The 17,863-nt window shown below is 42.7% G+C and overlaps 1 protein-coding gene across 2 annotated transcripts in view; it reads left to right on the top strand.

Moving 5' to 3' along the window:
- ndst2b (N-deacetylase/N-sulfotransferase (heparan glucosaminyl) 2b) overlaps positions 1-17,863 on the top strand; it is a 71,777-nt gene that overhangs the window by 52,449 nt on the left and 1,465 nt on the right. For both annotated transcript variants that reach the window (XM_072667459.1, XM_072667461.1), the window contains exons 3-14: positions 7,641-8,970; positions 11,239-11,326; positions 11,473-11,627; positions 11,775-11,960; positions 13,449-13,577; positions 13,672-13,854; positions 14,078-14,174; positions 14,287-14,410; positions 14,575-14,749; positions 16,152-16,322; positions 16,615-16,721; positions 16,894-16,996. In XM_072667459.1, coding sequence (XP_072523560.1) covers positions 7,948-8,970; positions 11,239-11,326; positions 11,473-11,627; positions 11,775-11,960; positions 13,449-13,577; positions 13,672-13,854; positions 14,078-14,174; positions 14,287-14,410; positions 14,575-14,749; positions 16,152-16,322; positions 16,615-16,721; positions 16,894-16,996 — 2,541 coding nt within the window. In that variant the 5' untranslated portion in view covers positions 7,641-7,947. The remainder of the gene's footprint in view (positions 1-7,640; positions 8,971-11,238; positions 11,327-11,472; positions 11,628-11,774; positions 11,961-13,448; positions 13,578-13,671; positions 13,855-14,077; positions 14,175-14,286; positions 14,411-14,574; positions 14,750-16,151; positions 16,323-16,614; positions 16,722-16,893; positions 16,997-17,863) is intronic.

Raw genomic sequence — 17,863 nt, 5'->3', positions numbered from 1 at the left:
CATGCAGTAGACTTGTTCCTATTGGTGTGCAGATTGTCACTATCATGTTACTTACTGACCTATTTACATTTTATGAATATTTCCTGATGAATAAACTTGTATACATGATCCAAAATGAGTTTTTTGGGGAAAAAAACATCTTGCTACATTAATAAATGTTTTTTTGCTCCTATAAAGTCATTTTGAAGATTAATGGCAACAATATGTAATCCAGAAAGTTAGAAGCTTTAAAAGTAAATTAGAACTTACTTTTAATTTACCATGTCGATTCTCCAACAATACGTCTTTGTCTTTTCTCATCAGTCTTAATGTATCCATTTCCTAAGAGGATTTCCAGCCTGGATTCCTTCATTTCCTTCTTGCCTTTCATTACCGTCATCAGCTTTTCTTTTCATTTCTGTCTCCGCTGTACAGCACAGTCATACTCTTGAACCATAAACAATCAGTCTGCACTACACTACTATGCCTCTATTTCTTCCCATTGTAAAGAGCTATAAGTGTAGTGTGTGATGCCATTTAGAAACACAAAGACACTCTTATACAGGCTTTTAGTCAGAACTCTGCAGTAAAAGGTTCATATGGCATTGTTCAAATGGAGATACTGTATAGACACACACCCTCTCCTCCAGCCTTTTATTCCTGTGCTTTCAGTAAAATCCAATTTAAAAACTACTGGATAGAAGATATGATTTATGATCTGAATCACTCCAGCATTTGCTCAGTATTTGATTAACAATACCGATAGGTATACGAGCATGGGATTATGGGACTGCTTTACTTACATGATCCACCCCATGGAAGCATGTCTGGAACTGTTATTGGCCCTTTTTTTTTTTTTTTTTTTTACATGGCCTTTTTGTATTTGGGAGCATGATGCACAATCTAATGTAGGGTGAAGTAGTTTCAAGTAGAACATGCTTTTTGATTGTCATCTAATGCGTCCATAACCAACATCATGTACAAATTCTTCCAGCTTTCTGACCATGCATAGTTCTATACCTTGTAAAGGTCTTTGATTACTAATTTTAAACCATATAAACAATTCAGTGAGCGCTAGCCTGGCTAAAGTATGGCCTTCGCACCACAGGATTAGTTTCAACCCACTGTTTCAATAAAGCCTCCCAAAGTAAACAATACCTAAGAAGTCTGTTATAACTTTAATGGGTTATTGACCTAGATTAATAAAAAAACACTACTTTATTTGTCTTCCTTAACTGTGTTTAACTGTAACAGTATAAGGTCCTGTCTTTGCTATTCTCTGTGCCTCCTCACATTTTTCTTAGTGTCTGTGTCTCACTTGCACTTTCCCTGCCTTGTTTTCTCCACTGCCAGTTTTCTCTAAATTGTTCTAAACATGACTTCGAAAGGGCAGTCCATTAACAGTAGGTTACTGTAGTTCCCCCTGACTGTGAGAGGCTTGTAGGGATGTCTGTCTGAGCTGCAGGCCACACTAATAAACTGTCCCAGCTAAGGCCCACTGCCGTTTTCTGCTGTTTTGTTGGTTCCGCCCTCAGATCCAGAGACTAGGCCAAAGCAGCAGGGATGCAATTCACATCCCATATCTTTGTCCTCACATAAAACCAGCCCGAAAAAAAGATGGTGGGAACAGGGCAGATAAGTAACAGTCAGATCTTCCCCACAGTGATATACCTCTCCTAAACAAAGCCAACTTGCAAGCCCAGAAAATAACCATAGCCATGTGATCAAAATCCATTTGATGCCTTTAAGACTTTGCGATTGTTGCAGACAGTATCAAAAGCGGGGTGTAATAGCTGCCTTTAATTTTGTAATTGCACTTAAATAGTAGAGCAGAATTTTAGACCTGTGACGGTTGAACCAGTGAGTTTGATATTTGTTTTTCACATTCTGTCACAAAGAGCTGCTTTGCTTGCAGATCTGAATGAAGTGTGCTTTGTTTATGACTAAGCGAGAAGGAGAGAGAGAGAGAGATAGACTGTCAGTTTCTCCATGTTGGAATGGGAACTGACAGCTCTAATAACTGTTTGTGTTTTTGTGTCTGTGAGAGAAAGCACTTTCCAAACTGGAGCTGACAGGAGTTCAGGGTGTCTCTTTGCTGCCCATTTCTTCTTGACTGATAGCTGTAATGGTTCGGGGGGATGAGAGGATGAAGACTCCTGCTCGAAGCTGTGTAATGCCATTAGAAAACTCGGGAGTGAAACATTTCGTGACCTTGGCCTCAGGTCTGCCTGGGGAGGCGCTGGCATAGCAACAGATAGCCTTCTGCTGAAGGACCCCTGGGACACCACCCTCCATCAAGCCTCAGCTAATACTGATTTGAATGCAGCACTGCACTCACACAGAGGCTCATGCTCACCCATGCCTCAGTGCGTAACTCTTATTTTTGTTTTTTTTATTATAGGGGGAATGGTTTGAAAGTGGGACCTAAAATGAACCCGACTGTGTGCAAATACTTTCTGAACATAGCAGCTTTTATTACTTTTTATTACAAGTATTAACATGATAGTTTGGATAGCTATAAATGTTACTTCTGTCCTATTGATCGTAAATAATGCTGTTTGAGGCAAGTGTGTAATGAATTAGCATGTAGCTTGCATGATGCTAATTGGTGGGTATTAACTCTGCTACATTAGTGCACTACATTTTGTGTAGCTCCAGCGCAACTGTAAACATTTCAGTATCTTGATCCTTTCCGACACCAGACGACACAAAGATACTTCATTTTCAGCCACACCCTTCCCCTAAGCCACGGCTCCCTCCTCCCATTTGTGTTCTCAGCACAGTGTTGTGAAGCCCAGAGAAAGCAGCTGCTAAACACGAATGAGCACAACATAGCAGTTTGATAAAGAGCTACCCATTTTCAGCCCATATTCACTGAATCAGTGACCTCTTCTCTGTGTGAGAGCACGTTGGTATCTCTCTGTGACTGACCCTTTCCCCCCATCTCCTGCCTGTGTACTATGTCGCGTGATTCCTGTCTTCACCTGATTGCTGTGCTGCTGCGGCTATCCCGATCCTACTCACTGTCCTGCTCCAACCCTGCGTATCCTGGCTACTGTGCCTTCTGGCATTGCAGCTACCTTGCTCCACATAGCAGAGCCCAGCTTCTGGGTCTGTCAGCATCGCGGTTAACTTGCCACACACCACAGAGTCTGACCGTTTCCACCACGGCAATCCTGCTCCAAGTCTGCTGAGCTCAGGCTAACCTGTTCCACTCTTAATTGTATGGGATAAAGAGAGATTGATAAGTGGTCATGTAAAATGAATTACTGCTTGCTACCTAATTTTACTGCCACATTTTTTAGATTGCCAATTACCCCACCCACTCATTTAGTCTCCTCGTACAACATACTTCCAGCCACCGCCTCTTGTTGAATTGCCGCCTGTACAACGTCACAAGGCAACCAACGCGCTCAGACGAAAGTGCCGGGTACCCAGCTCTAATGCATCAGCTAGCAGACGCCCATTCCAGACAGCATCACCCTGAAGTGATGGGAGAGAGAGAGCCGTCTACCCAATTCTGCTCTCTCCGGCTGCTGATGGCAAGCAGCATGACCCGAGATTTCAACAGCAACAATTATGATATGAACTGTAGGATATACAGGGCCTTTAAATTCTTAAGCTTTCTCAATGGAAATGAACTGATATATCTGTTATGGAAGTAATTAATGATTGTGGACATTTTGGTATGTGATGTGTATGGTCTTATCAGATTTTCTCCATAAAAGCAAGTGTGTGCCCTAGGGGACTAGAACTCATTCCAGGGCAGTGTAATAGGAGTAAAAACTGAAGATCCTACATGAGGAAACCACTTTGATATCGCAGCACGGAAACACCGCATTCATAATTCCTTGATAAGCTAAACACACACTGCCTTGTTTCCTCCCCTTCCTTCCTCCTAATACGCGACCCATCTCTATCTTTTCCTCCCTCCTGCTTTCTCTCCCGCTCTCTTCCCCTCTCTTCAACACTTTCATCTCCCTTCACGAGGTTCGGCTTATTGGTTTGCAAAGCCCTTAGTCATGGTGTGTGTGTGCGTGCTTGTATATGTATGTGTGAAGGGGGTTGGCTGCCTGGCTGGCTGGTGGTGCTGCAGTAGAAGCGATGTGGGCTCTAATGAGGAGAAGCCTTCGTCTCAGGGCAGCTGCAAGTCTTTCCTCTCCAGGGAAGTGGAAATGTTTTGACATATAGAGTCAGATTATGGTAACTGGCGCTGCATGGGGAGGAAATGACAGAGCCCTGCACCCTCTGACAGGAGCCGGGTTAAACACACATACACACACATACGCACTCTCTGTCTCTCTTTCTCACTGCCTCTTACTCTTTCTCCTTTAGTCATTTGCCCTCATTCACTCTGTCACACACTGGCTAGCTCTCTCAATGCTCCTTCTAATATGCACTTTCTCTCGCCGTCTCCCTCCCTCTTTCTGTCTTTAGTTCTCTTGTTCTCCGTCTTACATGCACTTTTTCTTTCTCTCACACTTGATACTGCCTCTCATTTCCCTTTCTTCTCTCCCTCTTACGTCCCCTTGGCTTTCTCTCTCTTTACAGACAAAGTTCGGAGATGGATCTGTGGGCTAATGAAGTGCTATTTAACTCGGATCCTCCATTGTTAAATATTTATCCTCGGCTAATGAGAGAGATTATCTTAGAGCGGCTCTGCTTCACAGAAGACAAAGAGGCAGCAATAAACCTTTCTCCTCAGAGGACGACAACCTCCATTGTTCTCGTTCCTTCGTTCAGCCACTCTCTTTCTAACCCAGCCACCTGTGTCACGTCACTGGCCTGCTTTACCTAATCATCTTCGGCAGTCTCAGAGAGGCCGCCGCATGCAGAGGGTAAACACACGCTGCTATTGTCCAAATATGCCGCTGTACATCAAACAGGCCTAAGTGAAGAACGTGTCAAAGCCTGCAATTTCAAGGTTAATGCGCTGTTGAAGGCTTGCAGCATAATGTTAGACTGTGCTCAAAGCTGGAACTTTGCTGGAGCAGTTGTCAATATATAGATGTAGCCCAAATGAGCTTTGATCAGATTGTAGGTGTGCTTTTTTCCCCTCTGCATAGACATAGAAGAATGTTAGTGTCTTGGCCTTTTTAATCCATGTGTGCATTAGTTATAGTGAGCAGTGCAGCGCTCCATACTGCTGATAGTATCACAGTATGAAATTCTCATTGGTGAAGCCAGGCAGCAGCACCTCAGACTCGATGGCTAGGCACAAACCCTCAGTGCTGATTGTCACAGCCACATCTTTGGCCTGCTTTATTTAAGGGCAATATAACTCATCAACCTTGGTTACATTCATATTGATGCAGAAACTAGCGAACTGCAATAGTTATACCCAGTGGGCCTGTAAATGATGAGATATGGTATCTGTATTATTATAAAACATAACAGGCGTGATATAAAATATGTACCATGTAACATATATATGGAATATAAAGCCCAGGATTCTGCCCTTCAACCCCAACCCATTCAGCAGTCCATGGAATATGTGCTGTATGTGTTAATGAATGGCTGTGTGTCAAGGAACTTGCCCTACTAACTACAGTCTGTGAACTAAAGCTTTTGGCTGCCTCGTCCCGCTGGATTTGTTGTCCTCACATTACCTGTAGATGAAGTTTCAGCTAGAGGGCATCTGACACCCCCTCTCCCTCCTTCTGTAAAGAAGAGGAGACATTCCACAGTGCCGACAGCTTCCAGGAGTCGTATACAGCAGTACCCCTAGGGCCAGTAACAGAGCACTAGCTGTCTCTGCCCAAGAGAGTGGAACCCATTTGGACAGGACTGTCACAGGGGAGATAATGGCACCTTACACCGGAGCCAAGTGGAACACTGAGCAGGAATCACCAGAGACATTCAGGTGCTGCAGTGTCTTGACTTATAATTTTAAGAAGACACTTCTGCGGCTATGCTGCTAGGCTGCTGCCTCACAACCCCCAGGCCGAGTTGATTGTGCTGTGCAAGACTCATTGAAGCTGCTTTGCGGCACTCTTATGCCCCAGTGTGGCCACAAACTGAACTGCACCTGCTCTGAAGGCCAGCAGGCTATGCTACAGCTACTAAGGGTACCATTCAGCTTTGAACCAACAAGTTATCAGGCCCTCATCTGACTGTGAGCCCAGGCTAAATCTACACTGCAGTTATTCTTGGCAACCAAAGCTAATCCATTTAAATGGTACCATCTGAACATGCTGAGTAAGCTCATTTTTAACCACCCTCATTTGTCATGCTAAGATTTTTCATTTATTTATTTCAGAGATTAATTTCAGAAATGTCTCATTAAGAAAATGCCAGCGTATTAAAGGGAGCCTATCCCTAATGCTGTGCCATAGCCCAGACTTATTGAAAGAGGCTTTTAAGCCATTACTTAATAGGACCTTGATGCAACTCTTGGCAAAACTTTGTAATTTCTTAACTCCCATCTGGAGCCTTGCACATTCACGTTGGCTTTCAACATTCAGGTCTGAATCCAGTCCTGAGGCTTATTGCAAGTGTCCTGGATTGGTCTCTTTGGTACTGTGTGATAAGTGTCTCTCAAGGCGTCAAATTTCTATTCAGTATGTAAATGTTATGGAGTGCATTTACTGTTCACATCTTCACCTTGCCTTTTCTGTAACATCAAGATAAAAATACCACTTAACTTGAACCTTCTCAGGACTTCATGCTCTTAATTACTTGCATTCATATAACGTGATGCAAACCCTGTGAAGCCACACACACTTGTATCTCAATATAAACACTTTTTCCAGTCACACCTGAAAGCCTATATGTGGGATGATGATTAAGGAGTGATGCTATTTTGAGATCTCTGTGGGGCAAAAGCCTCTAGCCATGACAAGTCAGGAGAGGGGCGTGAGCAGAAGATTTAGTGGTTATGGGGCCGAGGTGAGGGTGTGTAATCTAATGGAAAAATCAGCAGATGGCCAATGTTCATTTCTCTGTGGGGGGTCTGAGTAGCCTTGGTTTGTTAGCGTGTTCTCAGGAGAACTACTCAGGCTTTTAGCTCCAGAGTTTACAGAAAGGTTAGGAGGGTGAAGCACAGTTCAGGCTGCAATATGGCTCCCTGCTGAGGGTTTTTGTGTTTATTGGCTTTTAGTTATGACAGGATGGCATCTAGTGGCAAATGCAGTGCAAACATCTTAAACCCCAGCTGTATCAGGCAGTTACTTGAGAACTTATCTGACCTCATTCACAATGTGGAACCAAGATCATCTTCCTCACTGCTGATAAACATTGAAGTTGTTGGTTATCTGCATCTAAAGTCAGGCACTGAATGTCTGAGAATGCCAAAACAATGCAGTATGTCCAGTAAGGGGGTGGGTGGGAGGTTTTGTTTGCTTTAACGGAGACATAAACAGCTTAGGTGTTAACTGACTGGTGGGGGACTGCTTTATGGAGAGCAGTAGTCTATAATGGAGGTGTGCAGTTCTGGTCCTATTAAGGGTTGAGTGATTTCCCTAGTTAGTTACTAGCTTTACTAGGTGTGTTGAAGTTGGGAAATGACCAGACTGTATTGAGCACTGGCAAAGACATTATTTGTTGCATGGTCCCCTGTATGAGCTTTTATAAATATAATTCCTTATGACTTGTCTTTCATCTCGGTTCTCCTCATTCTGATTCCCCCTTTCTCTATCTATCCCTTTTGACCTCTGCCACAGGTTCCCAGAGGTTGGTGCTAGATGAAGGATTTACCAGAACAACTCAGTTGAAAAAGAAAGACCAACCAGCCATGGACTGACCCGCCATCTTCTAAAGCCTGCACAATTCTAAAGCTGTTCCCAGCACTGAAGAGAAGGACAGTAGCGGCGAGCCCGTCGCTGGATATGGGGGCCATGGTTACCTAGACTGAACAGTTGTGTCTTAGGCCAACTTCAGCCTTCAGCTGCTGTTTTCAACCCCTCATATATTTCCCTTCTTTGGCCGCTCTGCTTCTGACTTGTCCCTTTCGTCTCGGCCCTGCTAGCCATGGCTGGTGTGAGGAAGCTGGCCCGGGCCGTCCGGCAGCAGGGCCTACACCGCCTGGTTCTTGCACTAATCCTCTTCTGCCTCCTTTCCATGGCCTACCTGGCTTACCACGTCAGCGCCGGCCCCAAGATCAAGGAGGCTCCTCCGCTGCCGCTGGGGGACTGTGTGGCCGCAGCTCCAGTCAGTGGCAGCCAGAGGGCGCCTCTCTTTCTGCCTTCACAGGTGAGTCAACGACGGCAGGCTGCAAGGACAGTGGACACTGCACGCACTGAGCCTGTGGTGCTGCTGTTCGTGGAGAGCATCTATTCCCAGCTGGGCCAGGAAATCGTGGCCATCTTGGAGTCTAGTCGCTTCCGCTACCGCACAGAAATTGCACCAGCTAAAGGAGACATGCCCCCACTGGCCTGGAGGGGCAGAGGCCGTTACGCTTTGATCGTTTACGAGAACCTGCTTAAGTACGTCAACCTGGACTCTTGGAACAGGCAGCTGTTGGACAAGTACTGCCAGGACTATGGTGTTGGCATCATCGGCTTTTACCGTGCTAATGAGAATTCTCCATCCAGTGCCCAGCTTAGAGGCTTCCCACTCTTTCTGCGCTCTAACCTGCCACTGTGGGACTGCCGCATCAACCCCGCCGCCCCTCTTCTTTACATCACCCGGCCCAGTGAATTAGAGCCTGGACCTCTACCTGCAGACAACTGGACAACATTCTTGTCCAACCACAGCACTTATGAACCAGTCCTGCTGGCTAGCCCCAGACCTGCCGAGTCACCAACGCATTCTCTCCTGCAGAGGGTGTTGTTAGCAACTGTCATGCAGGACCTTGGACTTCATGATGGGATTCAACGTGTGCTATTTGGTGGAAGCTTGTCCTTCTGGCTGCACAAATTGCTGTTTGTGGATGCAGTGGGTTATTTGACTGGCAGACGACTCAGCCTGTCACTGGACAGATTTCTGCTGGTAGATGTGGATGACATCTTTGTGGGAAAGGAGGGGACACGTATGAAGGTGGCTGATGTGGAGGTAAGACACCTAATTGATTATAGTTTATGTAGAATTCCTTAACTTATTAACTGACTCTCTGTTTATCGACAAATCTAACTACTATTTCCAAGTATTATTTTACATTTATGGCATTTGTCTTGAGAAAAGATTGATGTGACAAATGTAGGCAAATGTGTGGGAGTCTTGCCCAATGACTGGTATTATCTTCTATTGGAATAGCATAAGATTGGGACCGCAGTCTGCTGTGTAGAAGTTGGTGATGTACCAACCATAATACCAAATATTACATCTAACCAGCAATAAGCACTCTTTCTTTTGCTGTGGTATTAAAATGCTTTCTGTGGTGTATTGCAGTTTGTGGGAATGACTGTGTATCCCATGAACATCACAGAACATTTTAGAGCCACTTTCATTTTCAATTAAACAATGCCTCAACCTTTTTTAATAATCACTGCAGCCCCTATAATATTTTCTTTGAAGAATTATATTCTTAATTTAGCTTCTATAATAACAGGAGGAATTCCCTGCAGTGTTTTTTGATAGGGGTTTTTAATGGGACACAAGTGTGCATTAATGGGAAAAAAAAGAACAATGACCAAACGTTTCTGCTAAATAGGTCGTCTGTAAAACACATCCCCACGCTGCTTATTTCTTCATTTTAAACTCCCTTTCAGAGCTGCTCATTGGCTGCACATCGCTTGCTCTCCCATGGCTGAAATTGAGCTAATGAATTAGCATGGTTAATGTGGGTTGGGGGATGTGTTCTCTCTGATGCACTTCTGAGTAGATGATGATTATGGGTGCAAAGGGAGAAAGCTCGCACTTTCCCTTTCTGTCCCCCACCCCCCTCCTCACTGGAGGCTAGCACAACGCTAATGAGGCTGGCTTACTTTTTAATATGCCCAGATAAGCTTTCACGGGTGGTTCAGTCTGACCCACCACACCACCACCGCTGGGCCTGAGGGCTAACGTCTCTCTTCTTCTCCTTCAGATCTATTTTCCCCTTCTTGTTATTTTTAGACCTATTTTTTCTTCAGTCTCTGTCTCTAGTCGCTACTTACAAAAAAATAGTCCTTTAAAAAAAATAAGTCTAGTATTGTTTATATCTAGTTATCATCCAACACCTGATTTAATTTTTTAAATCAGTGCTTCTTTTTGTGATGAAATTAAACAAATCCATGTGCTGGCTGGGGGCGTCCAGAAGAAATCTGAAACCAAGCTTTATTCTTTAAACTAGCTAATATGATATCTACAGCTAATATGGTTCTTCAAAATTATTTTTTGTTTACTTGCATTTGTTCTAATGTGATAGTGTTTTTATAAGCAAAACTGTTGCTTAAATAAATGGTTTTATGACTCACAGAAAATATAGTTTTACCATGGAAACGTTTTGTTCTGTCTGAAATAAATGGTTTTAAATAGTACGCATAGGTGTCTGAAACCTACCCAGCCAACATGGTGATGTGAGGCTCACATGGGTGGAACGTGGGCTTTGTGGGTTCCAGGTGGGCAATGACTCTGAGTGGGTTTGCACATGTGTTACTGGGAGCCAGCTGGGCTTTCCAAATGGGCCCTGCGTTACAGCCCACCATAATCTGACAAAAACGTGGGCCCCCATCAAGGTTGAACACTGCACATGGGGGTTCCAATTCTGGTCCCTTCAATGACCCTGGCAGGTATCCACTTGTGGGGCCAATATAAAACCTGTGGACAAAACCTTCTGGTTCCGAATTGGGGCTACCCTGCATGACCTACATTCGCATGCTATCTGGTTATATAGAATATGTATTTTATATACTTTGTCACAAACTTGAGTGTTATGTATTACATACATAACTCATTGTAATTGGGTAGGTGATGTTGTGAAAATGATATGGTTAAAGAACAAGCAAAATTAAACAAAATGATAACATTTTAAAAATACATATATAAAAAAAATATGAGAATGATAAAATGTACTCAACACAATGCAAAGCAGTAAACCAGTTCACTTGGGCTAATTAAGCTCGCTTTGTTGTAAAAACGTTGGCCAGCGCTCTAGAAGTGTTAACGGTATCCACAATCTGCTCAGGAAAGCTTACTGTTTTATGATGTTTTATAATGTCATTTTTCACCATAATGATGAATACAGTGATATTGCCCAGCCATAGTACTTTGGAATGAACTTTGCAACAGATGCCAAACAGCCACTCACTGTTATATACTAAATGTGGATGTCTGAATCAGTTGAGTGTGTGTGTGTGTGTGTGTGTATATCAGCTGCTATAATAAGATTGTTCTGTCTAGGCTCTGCTCCAAACTCAGACCAAACTCCGCTCTCTAGTCCCTAATTTCACCTTCAACCTGGGCTTCTCTGGGAAGTTCTTTCACACAGGTACAATGTGCCATTACATTTATATGTAGTGCAGTGGGAATAAAACTAATTTGTTCTCATTATTTTTTCTATTTTTATATAACTATTATGAAATAGTTAATCGCGCATTCTCTTTTTTTCTCTCACTCTCTGAATGAATTGTTCAGGTACAGATGAGGAGGATGAAGGAGATGACACTCTGCTTAGACACAGACAGGAGTTCTGGTGGTTTCCTCACATGTGGAGCCACATGCAGCCACATCTCTTTCACAACGTCAGCGTGCTTGCAGAACAGATGAGGCTTAACAAGCAGTTTGCCCAGGTCAGCAACAACACAGACGCACACCACACAGGGCAGACATTTCATTACATTTCAGATTTAATTGCCTTCGAACCATCATCATCCTGCACTGTTTTTCCTGCTTCTGCTTTGTTCCTCTGCTGCTTCGCCCCCTCCACTTGGCTGTAGGAGCATGGAATCCCCACAGACATGGGTTATGCTGTGGCCCCTCACCACTCTGGAGTGTATCCAGTCCACAGTCAGTTGTACCAGGCCTGGAAGAGTGTCTGGGGCATTACAGTGACCAGCACAGAGGAGTACCCCCACCTCAGACCTGCTCGCTTCCGAAGGGGTTTTATCCACAGTGGCATACAGGTTTGTCTGCACATACACACACTGGTAACCTCACACACCTACAATAAATCAGTGAGTACCTGCAGAAACTACCAAGTTTAAGTTTTCATTAGGCCTGTTTCGATCAGATTCACGCCTATTTTGGATGCTTTTTTAAAGCCCAACCCACTTCCTTACATTTCCTTTATGCTGTCCATTTATGGCGTTTTAGTAGAGGCACCCTTAACGAGTATGTTCTGCAACAGTGAGGTGGAATAGATTTACACAATGGAAAATGAAAAATTACAACAGCTATAAAGCAATCTACAGTGCCAGTGTTTTTCACTGTGTTTGAACTAGCACATGAGCTTTTAAAATATGAGTGAGAGGCTACTAAACTTACTGCAAATCACATGCCGCCAAACTATGTAGAAAATTCCATCCAGCGCTGATTTGGACTTGATTCATGACTAAATAACCTTGGAAATGTTCTGTTTTACCACAGAAATGCTCAGTTTTACCATGGACATGTTGTGTTTAACTGCATGTTCAAAAAAGAGAAAGAAACATCAAAATAGGGCATCACATGTTTAACAAAAAGCTATTTAAATTATGATATGGGTGGGAAGACTTACAATTTCTTATTTAATGCACTTTATGTGCACTAAATGCAGAGTAGTATAAATAGCAAACTGCCTAAATAACACTAAAAAAGTGGTTACTTTGCATAAGTATTCCATAAAACAAACAAGAGCTGTTGTCAAACAGGATCATACTTTTAAAAAGTATGTCATTTATTAACAAACCACTTACTAAAATACATTTATGTAATTTACAGAAATGATTAGACCAATGTATTTTGCCTATAATGCGTTATTGTATTGTGTATGAACATTCAAATATCAAATTGGATCAGTATTTTTAGATACTCAACATTTAAGATGCACAAACCCGATAAAACAAAACTGGGGGACACAACTGGATAAGGATGCCCCTAGATTTCACATGGCATGCTTTTTCCCATTAAGACAGAAGCTATATTAAACAATTAAGTTCAAGTTCAAAGTTAAAACGACAGGATAGAATTTAAGTTAATAATAGAATACAAGGTAGACTTAAAATAACCTAAAATTTAAGATTTAGCGAAATATCTCTTAAATGCAGCTTAACTCTAAATTGAATGTAAATGATTGTCGGTTGAATCTAAGCCTACACCTAACCTTTAGATTTAAGATTTAGGTTAAGGTTAGGGTTACAGTTAGGTTTTAGGGTTACATTTGAGGCTAAGGTTAAGGTTAGGTATAGACTTACATTCACAAGACAACCACCCATTTACATTCAAGGAGATCAGTTGCCTTTAGTACATATTCAGTTGAATGCCAGGTCAGCTTATACCAGACATCTATAGTGGACAATCCAAGTAAAGTGAGACGGATGTTAGTATCCCCAAGTTAACAATTCTCATTTCTTCATTAACATAGGATATTTATTTTATAAATATACCTGAAATGGCTATTTCTCTTTCGTCAGGTACTCCCACGGCAGACTTGTGGGCTATTTACACACACCATCTTCTATAAGGATTACCCAGGAGGCCCTCAGGAACTGGACAAGAGCATCCGTGGAGGAGAGCTGTTCCTTACTGTGCTGCTTAATCCGGTCAGTCATATCGATCAAAGCTCTCCTAAACACACTTCTGTGTGACAAATAGTCTTGTTTTACACTGTACTCCTTCTCCCTCTCTCCCTCTCAGGTCAGTATTTTCATGACCCATCTCTCTAACTATGGAAACGACCGACTGGGTCTGTACACCTTTGAGTCACTGGTGAAATTTGTGCAGTGCTGGACTCACCTGCGCTTACAGACTCTGCCTCCAGTCCATCTGGCTGAAAAATACTTTCGCATCTTTCCTGATGAGAGAGACCCCCTGTGGCAGGTTTGTGCTATTACACTCCCAAGCCAGGACTTTACTGATAACCAGGCTCCTTAACAGTGCTCCCTAACTTCTTAAAATCCACAAAAACATTCTCCTTTGAATTTGCCAGTTGGTTTTGTACTATATAAAAGTGCTGTTTTAGCAACGCAGGGTGTGAGAGCAATGATGAGTATTAGTCATCAGTGACCTAAGAGCATAAGCTAGTGTCATTTCTGCCAAACAGAATCCGTGTCATGATAAAAGACATAAAGACATCTGGTCTAAGGAGAAGACCTGTGATAGGCTGCCCAAGTTTCTGGTTATTGGACCTCAGAAGACAGGTAATGCATGCATATCAACATTTTGCATATCAAACATGTTTGCATGCATGACAACATTTTGGCTGAGAGTGCAGTGGCTCTTTTGCACTATAAACTCTGCCTTCTTCTGCAGGAACGACTGCTCTGCATGCATTCCTGTCACTCCACCCTGCCATCACTGCCAGCTTCTCAAGCCCTGTCACATTCGAGGAGGTGCAGTTTTTCAGTGGGCCAAACTACCTGCGTGGAATTGACTGGTACATACAGGCCTTTCACTAACGTACTGCATGATTTCATTGCTTTTGTAGAATTTGTACTTCTGCCGAATGCACTGCCATTAATATTTTGTCCTTTAAAAGGTCACCTGAATAGTGGAATCATTTATTCTAACTGGCTTCTGGCTTTTTCCTTCCTCCATCAGGTACATGGACTTTTTCCCAGTGCCCTCCAACGTGAGCACAGACTTCCTATTTGAGAAGAGTGCTAATTACTTTGACACTGAGGCCGTCCCAAAGAGAGCTTCTGCACTGCTGCCCAGAGCCAAAATCATCACCATTCTCATCAACCCAGCAGACAGAGCATACTCTTGGTACCAGGTGTGTGTGTGTGTGTGTGTGTGTGTGTGTGTGTGTGTGTGTGTGTGTGTGTGTGTGTGTGTGTTGCGTGTGCATGTATATGCACACAAGTATGCACAGGGGTTTCTTTCTTTTAAAGCAATACTACAGCATAGAGCTAGGTAAGATGACCTTAAATAGTAGTATGTACAAACACCCCTATGACAAAAACCAGTGAGCAGTTGCTTCAGCACTCTTATTATCGTAGTATTTTAGGAACACATTATTTTCCTTTGTTTATTTGTATAAATAAAGTATCAGTGAGTATCAGTAAAACATCAACAGATCAGTGCAGTAGCAGCAGTGAAGCATCTGAATACAATGAGGAAAATATCTTAAAGATGTTCTCTTGATGCATTACTGACATTAAGTAGATTTACTATTGATCTGTTGCATCAGGTAGACTTAACATGTTAAGCAAAACTTAACCCACCCTTACCCACAACCGAATCCTAACCCTGTTCCTAATCCTTACGTTAACCCAAAACCTAACCCTAACAGTTATGCTGTTCGTAGTCCTAACCTAAAACTTAATCTCAGCCAAACCCAGTTAATATCCAGCTCCAGACTGGTGTCAGCACATTGTCAGTAAATGTCTCTTGATAATCTACTGAATGTTCAAATGCTGCAGCATTACTGATATGTTATGTTACTAAGAGTCTGATGAGTGCTTATTACATCTAAAATGACCACTCCTATTAGTGTCACCAGTTTTGTTTTGTTTGTCTTTTTAGTGTAGTACATGTGTAGTAACTAACCAATGAAGCAGATAGAGACCTCAGCGAAATCCAAAAATACAACAATCAAGTATTAAAATAATCTATTTTAATAGATTGCACCATAAACATGTATCTAACGCCACTTCAGCTCATGTGGTTTTATCTTAACTGTATCACCTATCATTTTGAAACGTATAACTGCAAACACTTCTAAAATTCTGCACTTCTGCAAAAAGGTTCTGTATAGTACTGAAAAAGGGCCAAACTCCTAAACACCCCAGTTCATGCCAAAAGTTTTGAATAAAGCCCCATCATTTCAACCAACGCAGTTCCACTGCTCCACAGCGTAATGCTTTATGCTATAATGGTTTATGCCCCTTTAGCCCAAGCCTGGCATTAGACCAGTGCCAATAGGTTCATCTGCTCAGTCCTATTCTATTGGCAGTACTTGAAGACATGCTGTGTGAGTGCACATTTTCACTTCTACGTCAGCAATGAGTGCAACTTAAAGTAGCAGAATGCATTCATTAGAAGGGGTGTCTACATTTGGACATATAGTGTAACTGTGGAAATCCATATTGTGATGACATCACTTCTCCAAGCCATCAGGACCCCTCCAAACCTTCTCTTTCTCTTATTCTCTCTCTGTCTCTGTCTCTCTCCAGCATCAGAGGGCCCATCAGGACTCTGTTGCACTGAACTACACATTTCAGCAGGTCATCTCTGCAGGCCCCTCATCTCCTGCAGCTCTGCTCACTCTGCACCGCCGCTGCCTGCAGCCCGGATACTACAGCAGCCACCTAGAGCACTGGCTCCAGTACTACCAGCCCAATCAGGTACACACATACATAGGCTCTAGTCTGTATTATTTGCCTAACTAGGAACACACACAGGCTCTGGTACTACATGCCCAGCCACCCTAAGGAACCGCTGTTCACTCTACCATCACCAACTTAGCCACATAATAAAACATTCAGAACTGACACACACACACCATGACTCACAAAGAGCAGGAAAAGTCTCATATTAAAGACTGATTGCCTTTAAAGTCATGCTCAACTCTAATCCGCTCAAAGGTAACAGCAGTTTGTGTACTTTTGGATTTTGCTTGTGTGTGCACACTTCTAGCTTCTGATAGTGGATGGACTCCAGTTGCGGTCTAACCCAGCCCAGGTGATGGACAGTGTGCAGAAATTTCTGGGAGTCACACCCTTCAACTACACTCAGGCATTAACGTAAGAATGCTCATTACTGAAGCTCAAACTGGATTAAGGAATAATTAAACAGTTTAGCACCTTGTTTAACATGCTGTGATATGTAGTTATTTTGTTTAACGGTGAGAACATTTAGGGTTTTAAAAAAAAACTTTATGCTGTGAATTTGTTTTGTGGGTCTGTATGTGTGTAGGTTTGATGAGAGTAAAGGTTTCTGGTGTCAGAGGCTGGATGCTGGACGCACACGCTGCCTGGGCAAGAGCAAAGGCAGAAAATACCCAGATATGAGCCCTGAGGTAATTTCTTTTTCTTCTGCATTAATGCTTAATATCTCATTTAAGACTATTTAAGACTAAGGTCTGTAAGAACACTTCCATTTGAAACATGACTGTTTTATTAACCTCCACTTTTCACATTTATTGACTCCGTGTGAAGTTTCGAAAGCAGATATGCATTAGAGTCATGCCATGAGTAAATGGATCCATTCTCTTTATTAGCATTATAATTACATTATCAAGAGGATTAATGACTCTGCTAAAAACACTTAGCGTTGATATGTGCCTTGTAGTTATTCAGCAGTGCTACCCATTGTAACATTTCTGAATTGAACTTGGCAGGCAGAAATAGAGCAGCAGCCAGTTATGGTCAGAAATTAGGACAGGAGCTTTGTTACCATTAATACAGCACCAGTCTCCCAAAATTCACGATACAACCTGAGATTGGCTTGTAATAATATTAGTAGAGGAGTATTAATATTAATGTACTCTCCAAATAAAACGTTGCCAATTTGGCAGGAGGAACATGCCTAAAGACCCTCCTCCTTAATCGTATATCCTATAAATACCAACTAAAGTCCCTGTGTCTTCTGCAAAGTTTTGCAGTGGCTATAGGACAGCCATGGGACGTGAGTGCCTGTTCGCCATGTTGCCTGCCTCTGCCTGTCCTCCATGCAAGCTGTCCTAAACTTCAGCTGGCTGTTTCTCTGTGGATTAGTTCTGCCTGGCTTCCAACTCTGATGTGCCAATGCAGACCTTTTCAGTACCTTTGGACTATCTTGCCCTCTTCGCTTTGTTGAAAGTTTTTCCTTGCCTCTGTCGCCTTCGGCTTACTTATTAGAGTTCCAGGCCTGGATTCCCATATTTCACTGCAAGACAGTGTGATAA

Source organism: Salminus brasiliensis, chromosome 22, assembly GCF_030463535.1.
Source record: "Salminus brasiliensis chromosome 22, fSalBra1.hap2, whole genome shotgun sequence".
Classification (NCBI taxonomy): Eukaryota; Metazoa; Chordata; class Actinopteri; order Characiformes; family Bryconidae; genus Salminus; species Salminus brasiliensis.
Note: the sequence above shows the minus strand (reverse complement) of the source record. Positions and strands in the feature narration are given on the sequence as shown.